Source organism: Ammospiza nelsoni, chromosome 2, assembly GCF_027579445.1.
Source record: "Ammospiza nelsoni isolate bAmmNel1 chromosome 2, bAmmNel1.pri, whole genome shotgun sequence".
Classification (NCBI taxonomy): domain Eukaryota; kingdom Metazoa; phylum Chordata; class Aves; order Passeriformes; family Passerellidae; genus Ammospiza; species Ammospiza nelsoni.
In genome coordinates this window covers 47,296,877-47,320,967 of record NC_080634.1, presented here as the reverse complement: position 1 = coordinate 47,320,967, position 24,091 = coordinate 47,296,877, and the positions used below count along the sequence as shown (strand labels likewise).

General features: G+C 42.7%; 1 protein-coding gene and 1 long non-coding RNA gene across 5 annotated transcripts in view; one reads left to right on the top strand and one right to left on the bottom strand.

The window, feature by feature from the left end:
- Nucleotides 1-12,368, bottom strand: part of LOC132069756 (uncharacterized) — a 29,528-nt gene extending 17,160 nt beyond the window's left edge. Inside the window, exons 1-2 of the long non-coding RNA XR_009417822.1 lie at nt 12,256-12,368; nt 4,781-4,865 (exon numbers count right to left, since the gene is read on the bottom strand). This is a non-coding gene — a long non-coding RNA (uncharacterized LOC132069756). The remainder of the gene's footprint in view (nt 1-4,780; nt 4,866-12,255) is intronic.
- A 43-nt stretch (nt 12,369-12,411) lies between these two features.
- On the top strand, nt 12,412-23,785 carry LOC132069642 (gap junction beta-6 protein). Of its 4 annotated transcripts, none has more exons than XM_059465998.1 (3): nt 12,412-12,573; nt 12,932-13,008; nt 21,972-23,785. In XM_059465998.1, exon 3 carries the CDS (start codon nt 21,994-21,996, stop codon nt 22,783-22,785), a length of 792 nt encoding a protein of 263 aa, XP_059321981.1. In that variant the 5' UTR covers nt 12,412-12,573; nt 12,932-13,008; nt 21,972-21,993; the 3' UTR covers nt 22,786-23,785. The 4 variants fall into 4 exon arrangements, with proteins under 4 accessions (XP_059321981.1, XP_059321982.1, XP_059321985.1 ...); XM_059465999.1 differs by having other exon boundaries at nt 12,418-12,573; nt 12,929-13,008; XM_059466002.1 differs by lacking the exon at nt 12,932-13,008 and having other exon boundaries at nt 12,553-12,573.
- Nucleotides 23,786-24,091: the final 306 nt, after the last annotated feature.

Sequence of the window (24,091 nt, the reverse complement as noted above, 5' to 3'; positions counted from 1 at the left end):
TTCATTTCTGCATTTGAATAATTTTGTAAAGCTTGCATTTAAAACCTTTCCATAAAGTGGCTTTTGGCTTGGCACAAAATAAAAATAATTATCTGCTCTATTAACATCTATATTCTATGAGAACTCGTCTGGCAAAATGGTCCACGTAATCTACACAGGCATCGATCCTAAATTAAAAGACAGCATCAAAATCTGAGTCAACTCTTCCACACATTATTAAGTGTCCATTTTGGTTACACAGTTCATGGTTGCCAATCCAATTTCATACTTGCCTGTCCCTTCTTTCTAGTCTTCCTATCCTGTGTCAGAAGACCACATAGATAACCAAAGCACGGCATAACATTTCTTTGTGTCTGCCTTTCACTTGGCTTTCACATGGATTTTGTCCCATGTTTTATGTCAGGAGCACTTTGGTAATTCTATTCAGTTGATGGTCTCTCCTATCTCTCCAATCCCAGCCAAGATGAGTGGCTGAAAATCTTGTACAGAGAAGCTGAACTCCATAGTCCAAAACAAAATTCCTCACTGTTTTCACTAGGTGGAGAATAATCTACAACCAAAGCAAATCTGGTTTCATGGCTAAGAGGCAAATCTTTCCTCCCCTGCAGCCACAGCACATCTTGACCATGGTGGAAGGACAACAGTTTTGCTGCATGCAGTGAGGGAAGGAAGAACAGAAGGCAGTTTCCAAAGGGTGACCTCCCTTCTTCACTCTACACAGCAAGGCAGAAAGATCCCACAGTGGGAGGAGACCCATGAGGCTGGAGGTTTGCAGCCATAGGAGATCATAGTCAGGTTGTGTTATCTCATCCACTAAAACCAATCCAAAACATCCAAACTGCTGAGTGCCAGAATTTCTGAGATGTTAGCCAGCGCACAAAGGGGATGATGACAAAGGGGATGACTGTCAGGACAAGGTAAGCAGGAGTCCATTCATTGCTTGGCAGTAGGTTGGGATAAATGGGAAGAGTCCTTCCTTAGGAGAAAAACTTGTTTGCTGGATGGTGAAGAAAGAGGTTCTCCTGTAACATAAATGTGTCTAGCACAGACTCAGTAGGGGCCTTTAAGCGTCATGGGACAAGGCTCCCCATGACCTGAGTCAGTTTGGTAATCCCCACACTGCAGATTACCACACAGACATGCACCCAAAGCAGCAGAAAAAATTGGAGATTGCATCCCTCATGAACCACAGGTGCTCCCTGGATCTTCCTGCTGCCCCAGAAAATAATGTCATCATGCCAAACCAGGCAAAGCAGAGGGTATGACTGTCCTGCATTGCCCAACCTCTGCCCACTCAGCTGATGTCTCTCTGGCCACACTGGTGAAGAAGAGGGGAGAGGGCTGGATGGGCATCTGGGCAGGGGGAGCAGGTTGGCATGTTAGCCCATGGTTACCCAGGGGCAGCTGTGGCCTGGAGTGGTTTCTGATGGGATAGGCTGTCCCTAGGTGTAATCCCAACTGGAGCTCTGATGGGAGATGCTGGCTAAGCAGAGACCATCCCATTCTGCTGAGCAGGAATTAGATGAGAGGCACTCACTGGCCACGGAAAGGCAATAGTGTTGGCTGAATGAAAACTCCTAGGGCAATGGGCTCAGCAGGGTGCTAAGAGTAGCTGGCTGATCTCAGCACCATGTCTCTCACAGTAGCCCATATGCTTCAGAGGATAGAGGGACACCCCATGGGATTACTGTAATTATGTCCTGTGGGGCAAAGGATATATTTCTCACTTCTTCAGGTAGGATCTCATACAGGCCATGAGGTATGAGTTGTACCTGACCAAATTAAAGAAAGGCTGTGATTTGAACTGGGACTATTCTGACAAAACTGGCTGAACTACCTTGACCTACCCATCTGGGGATTCTGGCACTAGAGGAAAGATTATCTCAGTGGCTTCAATTGATGGGAACTGAGAGTTAACACAGAAGGCATGAAAGCTGGAAAAATCCTTTCCTCCTTTCTCTTTCTGCAGTGACTGCCAGAAATCACTAACTTAGTGATTCTCTCCTGAAAGGAAGAGGGGAGGTTTGTCAAGAGCTTCTTTAGTCACTCCCTCTCCATAACTTAATTCTTTCAAAAGTCAGGCAAGCGCTGGGGCTGGGGACAATGGTGCTTGAGCAGGAAAATGCTGCTGGCTTTCTGCTCGTGTTGCAGAGTCACATTTACTCAGCTTGCGTGAGGAGTGATTAAAGCATTTTTTGCATTGGAGATGCTCCTGTGGGCATGTGCTGGGAATGACTCCTGCTCTAATCCAGTAGCTGACATAGCAAAATCTTGCACTCCATTGTTGCAAATCATTAAATCAAAGTCACAATCCATTTGGAGTAATTCATGGAAATTCATTATTATTTTGCCACTGCTTGCTGAACTGCTTAGACAATCAAAATGCTTGTGAGAACAAGGAAAAAAATCCCGCTCTTGGCCTAGAAGGTGCAAAGAGCAGTGACACACCCCAAGTGAGAAGCAGCAGGACGTGTGGGAGCAGAGAAAGAGAACTTGGGAGGATATGAGCCATGAGACCCCTCGGAGTTCCATGGACCTCATCACAGTTAAACATAATGTTTTCAAGGCAAGCTTTTACATGCTCTCTCATTTCATTGCTATGGTGCAAGGGAGGTAAGGAGGAATGTAATGTGAATTAGTTCTTTTAAATAGCCAGTAAATGAAAAGCCCTTGCCATGTTTTGGAAGGCCAACATCCCTTAAGATAAAGACAATATAGGATCTTTGGCCCAGTTGTCTGGGGAGACATTGGAAGTTTGGGAGAGCCTGCTCCTTTTTCAAGTTGGAAGTCTGGGAGTGGGCAGTAAATTGACGGAGAATATTTCCTTTATTTCATGAGGAAAAATGTGAATTACTGCTGAGGTTTCCATTCTGTACCAGCAGGAAGCCATTTTTCCACTCTGGCTAAAGATATTAAGGAATATTTGGCACATGAGGACAGCATTGATACTGTGCATTTCTACCACATGGGCTACCACCAGCATTGAGATTGATGCCATTTACTCATTAAGGCTTGTTTCTGCAAACATGTAGGTAGGTAACCCACTTATTCAATGGTCCTTGTGAATGATCTTGTGGATATATGGAAACATCGATGTCAGACCCTCAGCACCCCAGAAGCATCAAGGAAAATGTACACCTGGAGCTCTGAAGATTGACATAAGTTGTGACACTTCCAATAGGAAGGTAAATGACAGCGTTTCTCAGACATGATCATTTACAAAGTGAAAATGTCAATGGAACGAATAATACTTGAAGCTATTTTCTCATGACTAATTATACCTCTGAAAGTGAATATGCAGCTGCAGTTACCAAGTGATGGGGAAGTCAAAGGCCCATAAAAACACTTTAACCACAGTCATCCTTTTTGCCAATAGAAACCACGGCCTTCCACAGCTGAAGTGTATAAAAAAGCATAAAGAGTATATGAAAGCAGTGACACTATGGAATTATGGAGGTTCTAAACAATCATAGAGAGCAAAACATTTGAAGGAGCCAAGTCATTTGAGAACTTAGCAGCTAATTAATTTTGACTCCTGCGCTGCATTTCTTAAGTTCCCACACTCACTGTGTTTCTAAGGCTAAATGCTGTAGGCCTTTATCAGTTCACATTTAAGGGTTAATTTACAGAGCCTCTGTCCAGCAGAACATGGTTCACTGATCTTTGCACAACTGCATAAAATATTGTAAATGCTTTTCAGAAAAAAAAAGGTTGGAGTAGAAAATAAAAGGCAAATCTTGGAGGAAGACCATTTTTTTAGCAGTGAGTCTGGATCCTGCGACAGTGAAGTAGCTGAAGTAGAGGGTTATATATATTTACTCTGCCTGACTGAGGCAGTAAGGCAAATGGACAACTTGTGTGTTTATGTAGCTTTGTATTTATATATTCTTTCCCAAATTCATGTCTCTTACTGGCTGTAAAAAAAAGTAGATGTAGATACAAATGGTTAAACTCCTTTGTCCAAATTCTGCTGTTATCTATATTCATTAATTTTCTATCACCTATGCAGAACCCATAACAGAGAACCCATAACACACCAACAATACCCTGACCTAGCCTTTGAAATGTGGCCTCTACAAGATGCCCCTCATGAGGCCCCTCTTGCTTCTTGGAAGTTGACCTTCTATCAGAAGAGACTAACAAATACTTTCCAAATTAGGGCTATTCAACCACTCCTGCCCAGAGACACAGAACATAATTACCAACATGATTTATCTGGACAATTTTCAACTCCTGAACATACTGTAGTGACATTTGCTGATGGTATTCTTAGCATGCATGGGAGGGACAGGGCTCTTTGTTAACATATATCTCTAAGGTTATGTGTGTAGGATACCGACTTTTCAGCTCCCTGTACTAATGTTAACTATGTGTTGGCATGTTAGAAGTTGTCCTGTGTCCTTCAGCACAGCTCTGTAACTTGAAATGCAGAGGAAGGAAACCTACCAGATTAAGACAGAGGAAGACAAAAATTTCTTCAGATTTCCAAATGTGGAAAAGTGATCTCAGCTACCTCCCAGTGCATAAACAGTTCTGCCTTTCATGACTGCATCATGATGAGCATCTCACAATGCACACAATTCTGCCCTGCATGCAAACACATCAAAATGGCTCCACATCTGATTTTGTGTTTGTTTCTCAGTTTGAGATAAAACTGCTTGCATAAATAATCTTGCAAAACTTTTGGGGTTTTATTTCTTGTATTTATTAGCACATACTGACACATGACAATTATATCACTGTAATGATACCAATTGAAAATTCTGATTAAATTACTTACACAGATCCAACTTCATTTCTGAAGGAAGTGTGCTTGATATCAGTGTTTTCCCAAAGGGCAGAATTATCTGAAGTGCAGGGTGGGGCTGAAAAAGAGAATAACTTGTCAGTCATTAACATTTCAGAAAAAGATTATATGCTTCACACCAAATAAAGGTAAAAGGACACAAATAGTGTTTAGCCATCTATGCAGCACTGGTTTTGCATGGGAGTGCTTTGCAATTACAAATGGAAAGGCAGACTGTACATGAGAGAGTCCTCAATTTTTCTTAACATGTGCCCCACACTATGGAAAGCCTGAAGCATTCATATTTTGTATATATGAACTCAGTGAATGCAACCACTATCAGAAAAACGTCTTACCAAACACAGAAGATGGAAGATAACAAGAAGAGTCTGGCACCTGCTAATTCTGTTTCTAATTTTAATGTTATTTTAATTGCCATCATGGAGAATGGAATGAAGATTCTGAGGCCCAGTCCTGTTCTCATCACATTTTATGGGAGGTTTGGCACCAGCTTTCATGGGAACAGGACTGGGTGTCATGCCTTCATATCCCAGTAATGCGAGATGTATTGCCAGTATCTGTATCATCTGCAGTCTGATGGCAACAAATTAACAAATGTGCAGAAGCTAACAGCAGGAAAGGATCTGCAAAGATTAATTCAAAGGGAATTACCTATAGAGCAGCAGAAATATGGTTGAGTTGCATTAACTAGGGTGCAAAAAAGCTGATTATACTGCCTAACATACTGAGAGAAACCTAAGATAACTGCATTCAGTTTTAGGAGACTCTAAGAAAAAGAAATAAACTGAACTGTCACTGAATTTAAAAAAAAATCCCATAAGATTCCATAACACACCAACAAAAAAACAAGCCCCAAAACCCAAATACTGATCTTCCCTAAAACATCTTCCAAGGTTTTTAGGTATTTGAAATCAATGTAATCTGCCATATGAAACCTCAAAGGGTTTGAAAAAAATGCCCTAGGAATACAGTGACTTTTACATGCATGAAAAAAAGCAGAGAGAGATTAACTCACTGCAAGTGACATGGAAGACCCTCAGCCATGCAGTGCAGGTTTCTGCACTGAAAGAGTGGTCAGGCCCTGGAACAGGCTGCCCAAGGAGGTGGTGGAGTCACCATCCCTGGAAGCACTCAAGAAACAACCAGACATGGCACATAGTGCTATGGCTTAGCTGACAAAGTGGTGCTCAGTCAAAGGTTGGACTGATGACCTTGGAAGTCTTTTCCAACCTAAATGATTCTGTGATTCGTTGAGTGAAGGTTCCTTAAAGACTTGAGGGGAAAGAGGTGTCATTGTAGACAATGAGACTCTCTTTTCAAGAAAACATTGACAAACGAGTGAAAAACAGAGAGCCAGAGGAAAGAGGGGAAACACTCTGTATCTGTTCCCAGAATACAGAAGCCAGACATGAGCAGGCAACTGAATGATGGTGCTTACACTGGAGAGACATGCACTCATTCCTGGACCTTCTTCCAAAACATGAGAATGAAAAATGGGTAAATAAAGACAGTGCAGATGAACAGGAAGTATGCCATGGCCAACAAGGCCTGGAGAATGCAAAGCCAGGAGGGATATCTGCTCACACAAGATGTTGAGCATACTGGACTGACAGCACGGGCAAAGCTGACCTCACCTCTATGCTCTGAACTGAAGTGGTCACAGAGAAGTCTGGACTCATGCTGATCATTAATATAAATTCAGACTTACACCTGGACACAATTACTTTGGAGAACAGTAATTCTCTGCTTGAACAAGTGCATGCCTGCTCCCAGACTGACATCAGATAGAATGTGGAGCAGAACAGCAGAGAAAAGAGGACAAGATTTAGCTGTATCTCATGTTTCTGCTGAATGGAGACAGTGAAACACAGAAAGATAAATTAAAGAGATCTGGGGAGATTGGGGAATGAAGTAAGGGCCAGAAAGAGGAGAGTCAGCAAGAAACCTGAACCACCATCAGAACACCTTAAGTGAAAACAACAGGCTAAAGAGAAGGAGCAATCAGGGAAGATACCTTTACAGTGAACACAGAAATCTCAAAGCAAGTGAAGAGATCTGGGGCAGGGAATGGATTAAAAAGAGCCAAGAGCCTAAAGGATGCCAGATAACATGCAAGGGGGAGGGAGGGAGGGGCTTCTGGATGGTACCTTAAAGGGAGAAAAAAATGGGTACAGGCAAGTAGTGGAAATGAAGGAAAGAAAGAGAGCACTGGACAAGTGCTAATGCCTGTCTAGGATTCCTGGGCAGAAGAGGACACAGAAAAATCCTGCTATAGGAAGGGCAATCTGTCATGCATGAAACAAGTGAAATGCAAAGTCTTCAGGGGAACTCAAGAGCAGCCTCAGAGGAATCAAAGCAGGGACGACTGCTGTGAGACACAGTGGTGAGAACTCCAGGAAGAAAAGTGGAGGTTGTCCCAGGGCTAAAGACAGGAAAAAGCAGAGGAGAATGGAAAGGGGAATTAGAGGGTGAGTTACAGGAGCTCCTTGGGTAGGGGACAGAAAAGGGAAGGTAACAGAGGATGTGGCTAGAGTAGAACAGAGAGCAGGTCCCAGGAGAAGTGCAGGTTGGTATAGGACAAGGGGCTGAGGTAGACAGCATGGATTAGGAGCCATGAGCCATTTTGGCAGCTGGCAGCAGGAGCTTGCTTATTCAGCAAGTCAGGCGGCAATTAATTAAATCAAGTCAGGCAGCAATCAGTCAGTTAAATCGGGTAACAATGACTCAATTAAGTTGAACCGGGGAACAATGAATTTATTACATCAAACCAGGGAACAATGAACCAATTAAATCAGCTGGAAGCCTCCACAGGTCCATCCAGAGCCTGGGCTAGGTGCCACCGGGGTGGGGGACTTGCTGCAGCTGCCTGCTCCAGGAGGAACATCACCACAGCAACTGAGCATTGCTGCTGACAGCCTTGCTTGTCCCCCTCTGCCCAGAGCGCAGAAGGACACGGCAGTCTACAGCCGGTCTGATGAAATGCTTGCAATAAACCAAAGGGGTGGGGAGATGAAAACTGTCAGCTTCCAAATTAGCAATAGTGTTGCAGAAATTACTGGGCTGCCTCAGGATGAAGAAAGCTCTGCCTTTCAAATCAGGCTGATGCTGGATATCCGGAGCTGTCAGCTTAAGAAATGGAGAGGCTTTGATGGGTGCCTGACAATGGGTTAGTCTATCCTAACTGGCACACAGGAGAGGTACATTTTCCAAGGGCATCCTGGAAGAACATGGCTATGTACTAGAACAGCTGCCCATGCCCATTTTGACATTAAAAAGTGTAAATTATATGGATTGGTGTGAGTCGGGCTGGTCATGTACTGGCAATGTTAAGAACCATTTTCATCCCCTTTTTTTGGTTCCCTATATAATTTGGGATTAAGGGGTTTTTGGGGCTTGGGTTTTTTTTGTTCTCTCCTGTTCTTTCTTCTATCTCCACAAGTAGGGGACATCACTAAGATAGCCAAGTTACCTTAGCAGGAAAGTAGCTGGTGTGTTTCTTTTGGGACTTTTCATGCATATCAGCAAACTGAAAATAAAAAAGGGGAGGTCTCATTGATAAGGACAACCTGAGGTCAAAAAGATGAGGGAGACAGCCATCTGCCCATTATTTAAGAGAAGTGCAATCATAATAATTCTCTCAGGTACCTCTGAGGCCTTTGCAGGTAGAAAAAAACCTATTACTTTTCCAGGCAGCACAAATGCTTGACGTGCTGCAATAGTTAATGAACAGGGATATTGCATGGGCAGCCTTTATCATATCACACATTGTCATTAAAGTAATTATATTGAAAAGGAAATGACTCTTCAGGTGTTTTTCCTGGCTAAATGAGGTCCTGGGATTTGCCCAGGATTTGCCATGTAGAATGCTGACCAGCAAATTAAACTGAAAATAAAATCTGAAGAAGAACAGCTTTCTGAGCAGCACACAACAAAGATGGGCTTGGTCCAAGACTTAGTATATATTATCATTATATGCATCCCTGTTGTCTCCTAATAAATGTGCCACAGGACAGCGTGAACTTTGAAACACAGTGGAACAATAGTTTCACACTGAAGGACTGGACATAATCTTCTTTTCCCTGCTTTGAACTGCTAAATAGTCAGAAGGCAAAAAGAGTCTAATTAGAGATGTGAAGGTTTGGAAAGGAAACAGAAATTTTCAAGAAGAAAAACCTCCTGCTTCCAGTCTGCACCACAGTGTTTGAGCAGCCGTCTGCCACGGAAAAATGGAAAAGAAACTTCCTGGGGGTTTGGGTTTTTTCCTCCTCTTTTATCCTTTCTGAATAATATTAAGACTGAGCAGTTGGACTTGTTCTTATACAAATCTTCAGTCTAATGAAGTACATAAAAATAGGGTTGAAATTTCAGCCAACAGTTCTAGTAGTTTCAGAATCTAGTTTATTAGTGCTCAGAAGAAAAACTTGACTCATGTCAATATTTCAAAAAGCAAAATTTAAATGCTCTACAGGACAGTCAGTGATTGTGATTATGACCTTGACTGTGATGATGACTTTCTAGACAATAACATGCACTATCAAAGAGGCTGATCTTATCCTAAATTTGGGCTTTATATCTAAAGCTACTTTTGGTCAATAGGATGTTGTGACAAATCTATTTTCAAAAAAAATTATTTTCAAACTGCATTATCTTGTGAGACATCTAGTGACACAAAATTTCTGAACTTCATTTTCCTCTTTATTTGTCAGTAATGGGTGGGGTTTATGTTTATCCATTCCCTTCTTATCACTTTTTATCTTAAAATCATGTCAATAAAGAAAATCTGTATTATAGTGCACTGCAGGAGAAGGGGCTGTCATAATTCCAAGTAATCAATTCAGATGTATTTATTTCACAGTTTTATCAAACAGGAATTTTTATATGCTAGCTAAATAATTCACTATATTTTTATATGTTAGCTAAATAAAAGATTCCTCATATGTAAAGGAATAAGTACAATTTAACTCTGTTTACTAAGTGGCATATATTACTAAATATATGCCCTTTTACCCTTATAAATAAAGATGAAACACTGTGATTCAGACTAGGACTTCCAGTCCTTAAATTTCCAGCACTTACACATGTCCCATTCCTTTTTTTTTCTAGTGTCCCTTGAGTCATCATTCATAATCAAAGAGAGTGCTGGTGCTACTGGGTAACAGAAATATCATTCAACAAATGAGAGATGAAAGAATTACCCAGTAGAGGAGAACCTGGTCTATTTCTGCCTGTCACTCATTCACCTGGTGCTCCCCACTGTCTAGGGAATAGATAGTTTGATACTATCTAATTTTGGAAATGCAGAATATCATTTAAGACTTTTCTTTGCTGTCAAACTGGGTGTTTCTGCCTTGGGAGCAACACCAGGTGTTGGCCTCCAACTGTGACACTCCTGGAGGCAGTGCAGTGAAGAGCTGAGATGAGGCAGCTCCGAGAGCTCCACACTGCCCATGACTTATGTCCTTTAGGCTTACCTGCCTTTAGGCAACTGTGAGACCCATGGGGCCTTGTTTCCACTAGCTTTTCATGGAAAAGACCTTCAAGATCATCGAGTTCAACCTTTGATCAACACCGTGTCAACTGAACTAAGTGCCATGTCCAGCCACTTCTTGAACACTTCCAGGGGTGGTGACTACACCACCACCCTGGGCAGCCTCTTCCAATGTCTGGCCACCTTTGCAGTGAATAAATTCTTCCTGATGCCCAACCTCACTATCTCCTGGTGCAGCTTGAGGCTGTGTCCTCTTCTCCTGTCATTGGAGTCTGGGAGAAGACACCCCGCATCACAACAACCTCCCTTCAGGCAGTTGTACAGAGCAAAACGCTCTCCTGGGAGCCTCCTGTTCTCCAAGCTAAACACCCCCATCTCCCTCAAGCTACTCCTCATAAGACTTACATTTCTGATTTCTATTTTCACAATAGGGGGAAAAAAAAAATCACCAAACCTCTTTTTGGTGGCAAACATAGCCTAGCAAGGACAGCACAAAACTTAAAATCCTCTGCTCCAGCAGACATAACCAATGTTTAAAGTATTTCACACCTTAAAAGGACACATTTCACTTTTTCAAGGTCACTGAATCAAGCTGGAAGGTGACTGGAGAGAGAACAACACATGAGTTCCAGATGTCTCTTCTAAAGCTTTTCTTCTATTAGGAGATGAGCTTTCCCTTTTGCAAAGTGCAGATGCATGACTGGGCCCAGAGGCACCTCCCTTCCTCACACACGCCATATTCATGGACCTTGAACGTCATCTGAACACACTGAACTCCCACAGAAGTGAGCAAGCACAGGTAAACTCAGCCCTCAGATATTTATTGCATGTCTAGCTCAGCATCACATCATACACCTTGGGCCTGGTCCTACAGCTGCTGCAGTGACCCAGTTTCCCTGGGTTCCCCCTGGATGGGGTATAACTAATGAATGGTCCCAGAGCTGATCCAGCTTTGCCCAGTAGGTTGGATTACAAGCCTCCTCAAATCTCTTCCAACCCGAATTTTCCTATGGTCCTAATGTATAGGTTCTATGGATCTAACTGCAAGAGTAAGAAAGGGTGGGAGGAAAGATGAGCAGCACAGAGACACAGGGTAATGTTTAAAGCACAGCTGATGACGATTTCTTATCTTTCAAGCATTAGATTGTTTGTGAGAGAAATTCCTACCTCTTCTTCCTGAATGTGAAATAAAAAGTAAGTAACTGATTTTTGCTAAAGATTTCCCCAGGGATTACTTGTATTCTAGAAGGTGGAAAGACAAGGCAGTAGAACTTTGTTGGAAATAATTTATCATAGGGTCCTTATACTCCAAACACGCACAAACACAAGAGTTTTTCACCTGAAGTCTGAGCAAATGTCCTGTTTGTCCAGTTGTGGTGTACATTTTCTTTGGAAATTTAGTTAAGAGGTTTACAAACTATTTACTTAATTTGATGTGCCTGTCTGCAAGACAGGGTACATAGTTTTGGGCAGGGATTTTTGAACCTGAAGTGAGTTGTTTCCTCAGCAACTGTATTCCTTGGAAACAGAAAACTCTCCAAAATAGGTCTTTGCACTGGCAAACACACACATCTCCGTGAAAGCCTGCGAGTCTGCAGGGCACTGCTCTAGCATTTCAATCGCACTCGGAAAACAAACCTCAAAATGCCAGAAACGACTGGCTCTTCCCTCTGTGTTTGGCCAGTAGCTCTTTTAATGATTTCCAGGAGAAAAGACCCAGCTTTTTTCTGTCCCAAGGCCCTTCTGACTACCTGGATTCCTCAAGATGGAAACACGACCCTGTTATCTTAAACAGATATGCGTTTCCCCTGAAAACCTCCCAAGTATCTGCTGTTACCTTGATCTCCCTTCCCCTCGGGGTCTCCCCCTGCCACCCCAGACCAGCCCTTCCGCGGCAGGAAGCGGCCCTGGGGCGGACACAAGCCCTTCCCATCCCTTATTTTGGCTCTTAGCTCCTCACCTTGGAAGCCCCGCTGGGCGCAGCCCCCTCAGCGGGGCACAGCGGCAGGGATGGGCCCCGGGCCCCGCCCCGGCTTCCCACCGCTGCCGCCTCCGCGGCCGGTCGGCCGGAGGAGCGGGGCGCGGGCGGGGCGGGCGAGGGGCGGGCTAACAGCGGCGGCAGGTGAGCGGGGAGGGACCTTAAAGCTCCGGGGCGGCGAGGCCGGGGCCGCCCGCTCCGCAGCCACCGGCGGAGCCACGTTGATCGGCGCAGCCCGGCCGCGGCGCCGGGAGCTCCCGGCGGGGTGAGCGCCCCTCAGCAGCGGGGCCGCTGAGGCAGGTGAGGGGAAGGACGGAAGGGGCGCGGCGGGGCAGCTCCCAGCGGGCAGCTGAGGCCGCACTTGTTGCGGGGCCGGGGCCGCGGCGGCGCCGCTGGGAGCTCCGGTGGCGCTGCCCGCCGGGGAGGGAGCGGGGCCGGGCGCGGAGCCGCCGTGTGCGCTGCCCACCCTGCCCCGGCAGGATTCACCCTGCCCCGGCAGGATTTCCCCTGCTCGGCATGGGCGCTCTCCGCTTCCCGTCCCCAGCCTGAGCATGACGGGGAGTGCTCGAAGCCCGCGAGCAGTTTTGGCGGGGCATGCTCCTGTCTCTGATGGTTACGCGTTTAACTTAGGGCGAAATCTTTATTCACCTCCCAGCAGCTCTGTGTGAGCGCGTTATGTGAAGTGCGTCCGACCAGCTGCGACACCAAGCAAAATCAAGGTTCCTGCAATTACAGGTAATTTGCGACACGCCTACAGATGTTAAGAGAGCTGCGGGAAGGTAAACAGCTTGCATCAGTAAAACTGACAGGTCCTGTGAGTGTCTGATCGCACGCTGGAAACATTCCTTAGAATTACAGGGGGAGTAGGAAATGAGGTGTGAGTCAGAAATAAATGTATTTCTGAGTATCGGGGCTGGATAAGATCGCACAAAGAATGAGTACTTACAGCTTTAAATAAAACCCGAAGGACGGGCTGGAGTAAGGGCAGGAGTGCTTGCTTAGTGCCTGGCACTAGCTGGGAGCTGGGCATGTTTTGGGCATGACTGGCTTTTCCGTCATCGGGCTTTCCTAGATTGGGTGTTACTTTCACAGTCTCTCACGTTGAAGAATCTCTCCCCTGTTCTCAACAGAGGAAATTATTTCCTTGTCTTGTATCCCATTAGTTCTCACCATGTAGCCTGAAAATATTCTGAAGACGACAGAGGGTTGCAGGAAGGAAGTGGCCTTTTGTTTTAAGAATGCTCTTTTAAATCCAGGTTTTATAGCTTTCATGATCAGTGGCTGCATCCTGTATGAAATACTGAGGGTTTGGTTCCAGATTTGGTTTGGGATCACCACCAGTGTATGTGTGTACACTGAGTCAAAAGCAGAATTAAATATATTTTCATCCTTAATTTTTTTTTAAAGGAGTTATGTAATTCTTAACGTTTCTTGGCCTCCACTGCTTAGCCTGGAAACCCTGCTTGCCAGATGCATCCTTTGAGGAGCCCCAGAGAAAAGACAGTAGGCAGGAGGATGTGTGTGTGTGTGATTGGGTTTGACCTGCCTTAAAGAGCAAGGCAATGGTGAGACAAGCCTCAGCCTGGAAGAAGGTGGTATCTCCGTGTCATCTAGGCATTGTAGTGTAAGTTTACCAGGCAGGCTTTTCAGCTCATTTCCAGAGCTATGAGGTTATATCCGTACTGCATGTGTTGGTGTTTGTAGGAGATGTCGCACAATTCCCAGAACTATCAGTCTCATAATTGTAGGATTATGTATGTATATGTAGGATTACATATCTCAGAACTTAAAAATGGGACTGTGAAACCCCACGAATTAGCATACTTCTCTGGAGAAATTGATTTTGTCCTGACAGGACCAGTTCTCTCAATGTGCTGAAGCTAGGCCTCTGATAGTGTTGCTGTTTTGCATCTCTTGGTGTGCAGTCCAGGTAGATTATTTGGGCAGCCTCATTTATTTTGTGCAAAAAAAGTAATTGTACATTGAAAAATGTCTAGCAGGCTTAGTAGCTGGAAAAATAACAGCACTTTGAGTTATATGTGCAAGTTTGTCACGATCACTGCATAACCTCCATGGGTACTTGGGAGCAAAGAAGATGCTCTTACAAGTTGATTATTGTGAACTCTTCCCGGTAAATCAGTGGTCCCACACACTTTGTGAAATAGGAGCATGGGTTGAAGCTGTTTTTTTCTTTTGATGTTTTCCCTTGTTCTCTTCCTTGCTGATTTTAATTGTCACTTAATGATGACTGATGAAGTATCTGGAAGGAAAACTGTGACTCTTACCTGGCTAAATACCAGTTTGTGTAAGGAAAAGCTTGAAGTGATGATATATGGGGTGAGATAACATGCTGTCAAAACAGCAGGAATGCAGAAAAAGAGAAGCACATCCTCTGTTAGTTGATAAATGAATCTAATTCTATTCCTTATCATACACCTGCATTTCTTCCTGTGATAGAGTTTTAAAAAGGAAATAGTTACTTTGGACTTTACTCTTGATGAATGAAATAACAAAATACATGCTCAAGGAAAGCTACAGTGCACTGTAAAATGTTAGTGTTTATGAGTTTAAGTTGTGTGTGAAAGAAGACAGAAGCTTGTTAATTTTAGAGGAAAGGAGAGACTTGTAGAGGGAATGTAGACATCTGGCTAGGTGTAGGGGGATGGAAATAGGAATTAGGTAACAGGCTGAAAAGAAAAAGTAACATTGAAAAGTTATTTTGATGACCAGAAGTGGGGTGCAGTATCTCTAAAGCTTTCTTTAAGATATATAGGAAATAGGACACTTGTATCAGTGGAGACCTAGTCCTCGGGAATTCAGCTTTCTTCCAAAGTAAGAAGCTTTAAGCACACTTTGAAGGAAAGGCTTACAGGGGAAAATGGCTTAGACAGGCTAAACTCCAGTAGGACTTGTGCTGTCTTGTTATGCCTTCAAGTGTGACCTCTGATTTTCTGGTTTGCACGAGTGGAATGAATTTTTTGCAGAGATGTTCTGGAGGATTGCAATCTCCAGTTCCACTTGCAGGCTGGTGAAATAGGTATGAGTGTTTCCAAGCATCCTTGAAAAATGACTTAAAACTTATGTGAGGACATGAATATGGGACAGTCATAAGGGTGTCATTGTGGGCAGAAACTGAACCCTTAAATGCTCTTGATATTTAAGTAGCATAATTTTTTAATAACATTTAACTGCATACAAATTGGGTCCTAATCTGTTGGGTTTTTCTGGATTTCTTGCTGGGTTTAATTAGAACAAAGAATGCCTCCTGTTTTCGTAAACTTGAGTAGAAGGAAAGAACAATGCTTGCAGTGTTCAGACCTGCAACTGTCAGAGGTTTCCTGTTCCTGGTTAGTCTTTGCCTGTTCTTGTGTCAAATCAGATATACTGTAATCCCTCTATTGTTGATCTTCTCTCCAGTTTCCACTCTGATCTGGAGATAGGTGTTCAGAACAAAGTTTAAGAGCTACTAGAGAGAATTGCACAGGCTTTTGTGATTGTTAGGCTGCTCCTTTGATCCCTTTCAGCTTTTTAGGAAAGCATTGTTGATATTCTAGTCTTCCAGCTGCATACTCCTTGAAGTTTTTAATATACTGCTGTAAAATTAAAATAGCTGGAAGGCTACCTATTAGAGGATTTTAGTTTCCAAGATCTAAATTCAAAGCTTTGTCTTCTTGCATTTTGAACTCTGTATTAAAGCTATAGCAATGTAGGGAGCAATCTTTTTCAGATGTCAGAAATATCCTGGATGATTGAATTCAAGCTTGGTGCTTCCAGCTTTGAACTGTTACTTATCTGTCTTGGTCCTTTGAGCCTGTGAAGCTTGTAATTGCAGTGGAGCATTTCAGGAGGACAGCCCTGTGAGATAGTGAGATTTTTGTTATCTCTAGTTTAATGTCTGGGAAACTGAGGCGTGGGGCAGACTGAAATTAGGTAGGAAGTCTGAGCAAGTTAGCAAGTGGTTGCTGTAGCCTGTGTACCCACCTTTCTTGGTGAAATGAAAGGATGCTGTCTTTTGGAAGATGCTAATCTGTATTTATTAGAAGCTTTCTTGCTTCAGCCTTGACAGTGCTGCTGTTCTGGTAGTACAGCACCAAAACTAGCTCAGCAATAGGAATAACAAAATCTACACACTGGCAATTAAGTGCTTGCTGTAAACTAGATGCCAGGTTGGCAGGGTGGAGGCATGCTGGTGCAAAACTGCCGAAACCCAGACTAGTGTGTGCTTCAAATCTGAGTAATGACACAGCATTATGCAGCTCTAGGACACCTTGGTACTGGTTATCACCTCCCCCTGTGAGCCCCTGCTCCAGTGCAGCTGTTGAGATCAACACCTGAAGGGAAAGTTGTCTCAGAGGCACGTTTGAATGCATGTTGGACCTCAACATGCAGCAGTACTTCTTGTGCAAAGTTGGGTTATAAAATAATTTTTGTAATGATTTTACATCTGTTAGTTTAGATGTTCTGAAGTTTTTCTGTGGCAACAGTTCTGCATTAAACTGCTTCTCTTAGGAATGTGAGTTCGCCTTTGTCCCCAGCTGGGGGGGAAGCAGGGATACTTGAGACCAGTTCTTTTTGGCTTAAAGATTATCTTGGTTAACACATTCCTACCTGGGATAAAGTAACTTTTCTTGGCAGTCTGCTGATCTTTTATCAGTATCTGGAGGCCGTGCTGAAAGTGGTGGAAAGTCACCCCAAACTGGTAACTTCTGGTACACTGTACACTAAAATTTTGATGGAAGTGGAGTCATTGTGAATACCCTCTACATTTCTGTGTAATTCCAGTACAGTAAATAAATTGATATCCAAACTGAAGATAAGGGTATAATCATAGTCTGAATTTGTGCATAAATTAGGGGTCTGTGGACCTCTTCTTGAATAGGACTCCTAGAAGTTCCTGTAGCATAAGCAGATACTGTAATACTTGCTTGTGACTACTTTATTTTCTTGCTCAATAATATTCTATAGCACAAGCACCATATATGCATGTGATAGAGAAACATCTTCTGTTGCTTTTACACCTTCGCTGTAGTCCAGCTGTGGATTTAGCCACTGAGTAATGAATTTCCAGTATAACAGTCTTTAACAAAGGAAAATGGTGTCTGTTAACAAGCCAGCTGTACTCGTAAACAGGGAGCTCGGTGATGATTGTCCTCGGTGTTGTGAATTGCAGGGATTTTCACTGGGTGTGTGCACCGTGCTGTGATTGCAGTTTAATGGAGGCTTACGGGAGCTGGCTTTAAAGTAGAAGGCAGTATAGCCATGGCAGCACAGAGCTCAAAATACTGCCCATGAGCTGTAGAACTACAGAAGGCATTAAGCTGTAGTTCTTCTCTTTCTGCTGTTTAGCTTACTGGGGTGGGGGGAAAAACCCACAAATCAAAAACAAAAAAACCAAACCCCAAATGAAACACCTGCTTATGTGGCTATGTTGTGTGATCATACAGAACTGGTTCCTTTGTAACTTAACTTTTCAGTCAAGCATGGTGATCTTTTATGATTGTTTTAAACTGTTAACTGTAACAACCATATCCCACTGTGGTCCTCTAATTGTTGAATGAAACAGAAGGTGCTGCTGGTGGTAGAACAGATATCTATGTGGAGACTTGGAAAAGCTTATTTTCATGCCCAGGTGCAATTTTTGTGAAGGAGAATTTAATATTTAATGCACTCCCCTGTTAGGAATTATTCTAAGTGCTTCATTACTCAACCTTGCTAATTTCAGCTGTCTTCTGTTCTTCCCAGTTTCTTCCTTTAGAACCAATCCCTATCCTCATTCCTACTTTCTGTTTTTTCCCCAAAGTTCACCTAAGCTTTCTTGTCTTTAATGTACCAGCAAACTAGGTAAGTCCTTGGCTGTCTACATACTATTCTTTCTGTAAGTATTTGGCAGGATTTGCTCATATAGAAATAGAATAGTATCTGGACTGGTCCTATTAAAATAGGACTTACCAACCCATTAAAGGGATGTAATTTTCCTGTTTTTTTCTCCTTTGGTCTGCAAGACAGTTAATATTTTACTTGCTAGTGAAAAAGAAAGCAAGTATTTGAAAGATGATCAAGCCTATGATCAAGGTTCTAGCTTTTGAGTGAGTAAAAAGTAAATGAGCCATCACATCAGTACAGGTAGCCCTGATGAGGTGTTTAGCTGGCATGATCTGCACTAGTGGCTTCAGTAGTGTGAAGGGCCATACTTGGCTAACTTAAATTCTGCTTGGATCACTGTGTCTGTTTGTTGGAGAGGGGAGGACACTTTGGCAGTGTCTGAATTGCCTTTACTGGATCCTCTTAAGTTGCATTGAGGGGAACTGTTTAAAGCCAGCTAGCAGGAAACACTGTGGCCAGAGTATTTGGATGTCATTCAGGCTGCCTGGATATGGCACTACAATCTTTCAGGGAGAAGATAGTGAGACTTCACTGGTATGTGGTCAGTGCCTGTAGCACTCTGTAGTAGACCACCAGTCATATGACTCTCCACCAATGTCAAAACAAGCCTGAGAGGCTGTGAGCAAGAAGGGGCAAAGGTTGGTCACTTGCTCAGCAAGCAGTGGGAAGAACCAGTGGATGGTGGCAGGAGGAGCTGGAGAGACAGCTGGAAGATTTGGTAAGGTGTGTGGGAAGGGTGAAGGGAGGAGTGTTTGGGCAGGTAGGAAAGACAGAGGCTTTTTTGGAAAGAAGAGGAGATGTAACCAGGAGACTCTGGACAAAAGACTGCCTCTTCAAAGTGTGATGGCTCTTTTTCTTCTTTCTTGATCCAGACACAGACATGTCTTTGCTAGAATTGAAGCACAGATTTTTGGCTTAACAAGCACAATATACTCTCAGAGAATATGGAGCAAGTCAGATGAAGAGGAGTGCTGCCAATGCCTCTTTCCCACTAACTGCTCATTCTTACCCATGCTTTGCAATTTGTAGCCTGGGGTTTTTGTTGTTGTTGGTTTTTTGGGGGTTTTTTGGTTTTGAGGGTTTTTTTGTTTGTTTTGGTTGGGTGTTTTTTTTTTTATGTAGCTGTCCTTTTCAGATGATCTGTGGGTCTGTACTGTTAAGCAGATTGATGAAATGGATTAGGTTTAAAAAACCAAACCAACCAAAACATACTAGTCCTGGGAAGAACTTATGGACAAGTTGCCTGCTTTATAATGCACCTCCACAAAGTCACAGGAGATGAGCTGTAGTGTGACCTTAGCAGAAAACAGAACTAGGGAAGTTTCTTGAGCTAACTACACACTGGGGAACTTGTACTTTGAATCTCCTTCTGCAGAGGAGGAGGAAACAAATCCCTGTTAAGTTATAACAAAATGGCAGCACTGCTGGTGTGCAGCGAGATGTGAAGCTAAGAAACAGGGCTTATGAGGAGCAGAACATAGGTTTCACTTCACAGCCTTTTCACTCTAAAGATGGTTGACAGGCAAGGAGAAGAAGATGGAATGACTGAGAAGAAAGTAAGGACTGTGATGGCGTTACAGGATAGATGGATAATGTGTGTAATAACACTGTTTGCCTGGTGCCAGTCTTCTACAGGATTTATTTTCAAATGTTCATAAGTATTTCTAATCATAGTACTTAGTTGTGGTGTCATTTTATAAGTACTGTAATTGCCATATGTGTGTAATAGTAGCAGAGAACACTAAAAATTGTAACTGTCCCTCTGTTTAACAATGCATTAATTACAAAGGAAAATTCTGAAAGAATTTTCATCAATCAGATGACAGAAAAGGGGTGGAACAGTTAAAAATCCAGCTGATATGCTTAGTAAGGATCTCTAGTATTAAGGACCTTTCCTGTGTCTTCATAGGGTTAACCCTAGAGACTCTCTGTAACTGTTTGCTAATTAAAAAATAATCTTTCTTCTTGGAAAAAATAACGTAGGAGCATAGCAAGGTAAATCTGTTTCTGTGTGGTTTCAGTCACATAAAGAGGAAATAGCCCATATAGATTGTGCATCCTGAAGGAGGCTCAGGAAAAGTTCTCTCCAATCTAGAGATCTTGGATCTCCCCCTTGGTTTTCACCTCCTGGAGTATAGCCCCACACAGTCAACCAGCAGGATCTGGTTTATGGAACTAGTGAAGGGAGATTACATTTAAATCCCAGTAACTCAAGGAAAAGATACCATTGTGTTGCATAACAATTAAGTGTCCTCATTTTCTCTGAGCTGTTGTGTACTTTGATTGATACTCAGTTAATGCATGTGGCCTACTGATTATATGTATCTCACTGTAAACCAGGAAGGTTTTTGACATTACTCAGAATGGGAGTGTGACGTGGAAGACAGCTACAAAATAGTGTCATCATGTTCTTCCTCATGTGGTGTGATCCAGCTCAGAGTCAGGAAAATCCTGTGATTGATATGATGACCTTTTTGCCAGTAGCTGCTCTTTAAAGCAACTTTGAAAAGATGATTTTGCTTATTGGTGCCTTGTGCTGTAAATGCCAAGGAAATATGTGCTCTGAGATAGAAACAAGTTAATGAAGTTGTGAAACAAAAACCTTCATGAGCAATTTCAGAATCGAGAGATCTGTAAGCACTCTTACAGGGTCCTGGCTGATAGGCAAAAGTGCCAGTTTCTTGAATACACAGTAGTTTGCCAACTAATTTTCTGTAAATCCATCTGAAGTGGAGGAGTGTGGGAAGATGGGCTGGAATGCCTCTGAATGCTCTCTGTGAAAAGCTGTTTGTGGAAGCAGCAAAAACTCAGATAATTGTGGTGTTCCTGAGGAGACCAAAAGATGAAATCCTTAATTCATTACAGTCATACTACTTTGAAACTCACCTACTGGAAACTATTGAAAAAGTTGAAAAAATCTCTGAGCTACTGCTGGCCTGTCTGAACTCCTCAAATGTTGACTATAGCACACTCCCAGCCTCTGAAATATCTCCCCTAATCTAGGACTAATGAAGTCTGTGTTATGAAGAAAACTCCAACCTGACATGCATTCACAAGGGAGGAGTCCTTATCCACTTACCCTAGGCCCTTTTTGTAGTTAGTGCAAAGAAAAGAGATTTTGGTATGGATCTTAAGCATTGATTTTTAAAAGTCCAGCTCGAGATGGGTAATGACCAAGATTTACCTTCATTGCTTCAAGCTGGTGTGGGGTTTGCTTTGACTAAGAATGCTGTCACACTCTTTAAACTGGTGAATGCAGGTTATCTAGACATTCTCAGGGAAGGTGCAGAGCATCCACAGTAGTTGCTCAAGGCCTGTCTTTATTGCGGGCATGTACTTAAGTCATTATTTACACTCTAAAGATAAGGATAAACTAATTGGCTTTGATTTGTATAGGAATTCTGTCTGTCTAACATGTTACTTTTTTTAACATAACATCTACCTTACTTTTGGCTGATATCTTCTATCATTTTGTTACTGTTTTCAAGCTATTAGAAGTTGTATATTTTCATTGAAGGCTGTGTTCATCATTTTCCCATCTGTCTTTCTTACTTAATGTGGCATTGGCAAATACACCTAGGAGTCAAATGAATGTGGTGCCATGTGTGTAATCCAGTATGAAATACTACCTGCTGATATGTGATTAGGTTATCATGTGTGATTAGTTGTAGGTAAGCCCACTGCGTCAACAAAGCGTTACCACAGCCGGTGAATGTGCTGCAATTATGATATTGCCTTTATTTTAAACCACATGCTTGCTGGTATTCGTTTCCTGTCTTGATTAATCTTAGTTTTATTTATTTGTCTTGTCTTAGGTCAGAGGATTGAAACAAGACAATGGATTGGGGAGCTCTGCATACCATTTTGGGAGGTGTAAATAAGCACTCCACCAGTATCGGGAAGATATGGCTCACAGTCCTCTTCATCTTCCGTATCATGATCCTGGTTGTGGCTGCAGAGAGAGTCTGGGGAGATGAACAAGATGACTTTGTCTGCAACACGCTTCAGCCTGGCTGCAGAAATGTTTGCTATGATCACTTTTTCCCCATCTCTCACATCAGACTCTGGGCCCTGCAGCTGATCTTTGTCTCCACACCTGCGCTGCTGGTGGCCATGCACGTGGCTTACAGGAGGCATGAGAAGAAAAGGCAGTTCAGAAAAGGAGACCAGAAATGTGAATTCAAGGACATTGAAGAAATTAGGAAACAGAGGTTTCGTATTGAGGGCTCCTTGTGGTGGACGTACACCAGCAGCATCTTTTTCAGACTGGTCTTTGAAGCCGTCTTCATGTACGCGTTTTATTTCATGTACGATGGGTTCCGAATGCCTCGCTTAATGAAGTGTAATGCCTGGCCCTGCCCCAACACTGTAGACTGCTTTGTTTCCCGACCTACTGAAAAGACCGTGTTCACTATTTTCATGATTGCTGTGTCCAGCATTTGCATTCTTTTAAATGTGGCTGAATTATGTTACTTACTGGCAAAGTTTTTCCTCAGAAGGTCTAAAAACGCTGGAAATTCAAAACAGCAGCCCAACAATGAGAATAAGGAAGAAACCAAACAAAATGAAATGAACGAGTTAATATCTGATAGCTGCCAGAACACAGTTATAGGGTTTACAAGTAGCTAAGGTGATGCCAGTGCTGATGTTCACTCTTTTTGGAGTGAATGTTTTATTTAAAGGCTGCAAATGAAATTTGTCATATGAAACAAGGTTGGTTGAGGTTTTGATGCATAGTGTCAGATGTCGAGTAGGTACACGTCTGGGAAAAGTCAGGGCAGCCTAAACATGTGAAAATTGCATGAGGGTTAAATAGGAAGATACACTTTCCTGTGAGTACCCTTACAAGCTGACTATGACAAGTGGGAAGCCCACTGCTACCTTCATGCTGACACAGCTCCTGAAAGCTAAATGCAACAGCAATAAGAACAAAACTCTTTCCAAGCTAGGTATTCTAGTATTACAAGATGTTTTGTAATAGTGGTAGTTTTTACTTGTGAACTGATGATTAAAATATTTTTCTAAAATCTAAGATTCCATGTTACTTAAGGTGTTATAGTACACAACTGACTGTGTTTTATTTCTTAATCAGGCATATGCAGATGAACCCTGTAATACCATATTCATAGGGAGGAGACAGCAATAGGCTACATGCACTTTCACAGCTTTGCAAGTGCTGCTTGAGTCTGGGCAGGTAGCTTGAGATGCTTGCATACACACTGCTGGCTGTAGGGGAATTGTATGAAAGCCCACCAGTGTGTACAATTGAGGTACCTAGATTCTCAGTGCAAACTCCTGCCTGAAAACAGCACAGGAATATAGTTACAGCCTATGTAGACTTGTTTAAACACCTAGCAGACCTGGTAATTGTACCAATCTCTTAATTGCATACTGTCAGTTTTATAGCAACTTACATAAGTTTATGTAGATGTTTTTTTCTCTAATGTATTAGCTGTTTCTTTATACTGTATCACATCATGGAACTTTTTTGGTTTTGATTTGTTTGCTTTTTTGTAGTAGACTGATGGTGCTGTTATGAGACTAGAGTCTGTCTGGTTTCAAGGACATGGGAAAGTATTCCTGGAAATGAAGCGAGTCTTCTGAATAAAAGGCAAACACTTTAACCTTTCTTAGTGAAGTGAGAGTCTATGTGTGAATGCTAGGCAATATTTTAAGTAGGAATTTTAAAAAAAACTTTTTCAAGTAGAGACTCTACATCCAAAGTGCACATAACCCCTAGGCACCTCTCATTCCCATCCAGGGCACTAATGCCCTTATTCTGTTGTCCATACTCTAATGGAGATACACAGGAAACTCTGAGTGCATGGCAGTATGTGGCTGTGGGAGAGGTGTGCTTGTGAAAGCAGGGGAACCTGAAAGTCAGAGGTGGGTGCAATGCAAAACAGCTGTATTGTCTTGTGTGCTTCCTGTTTTG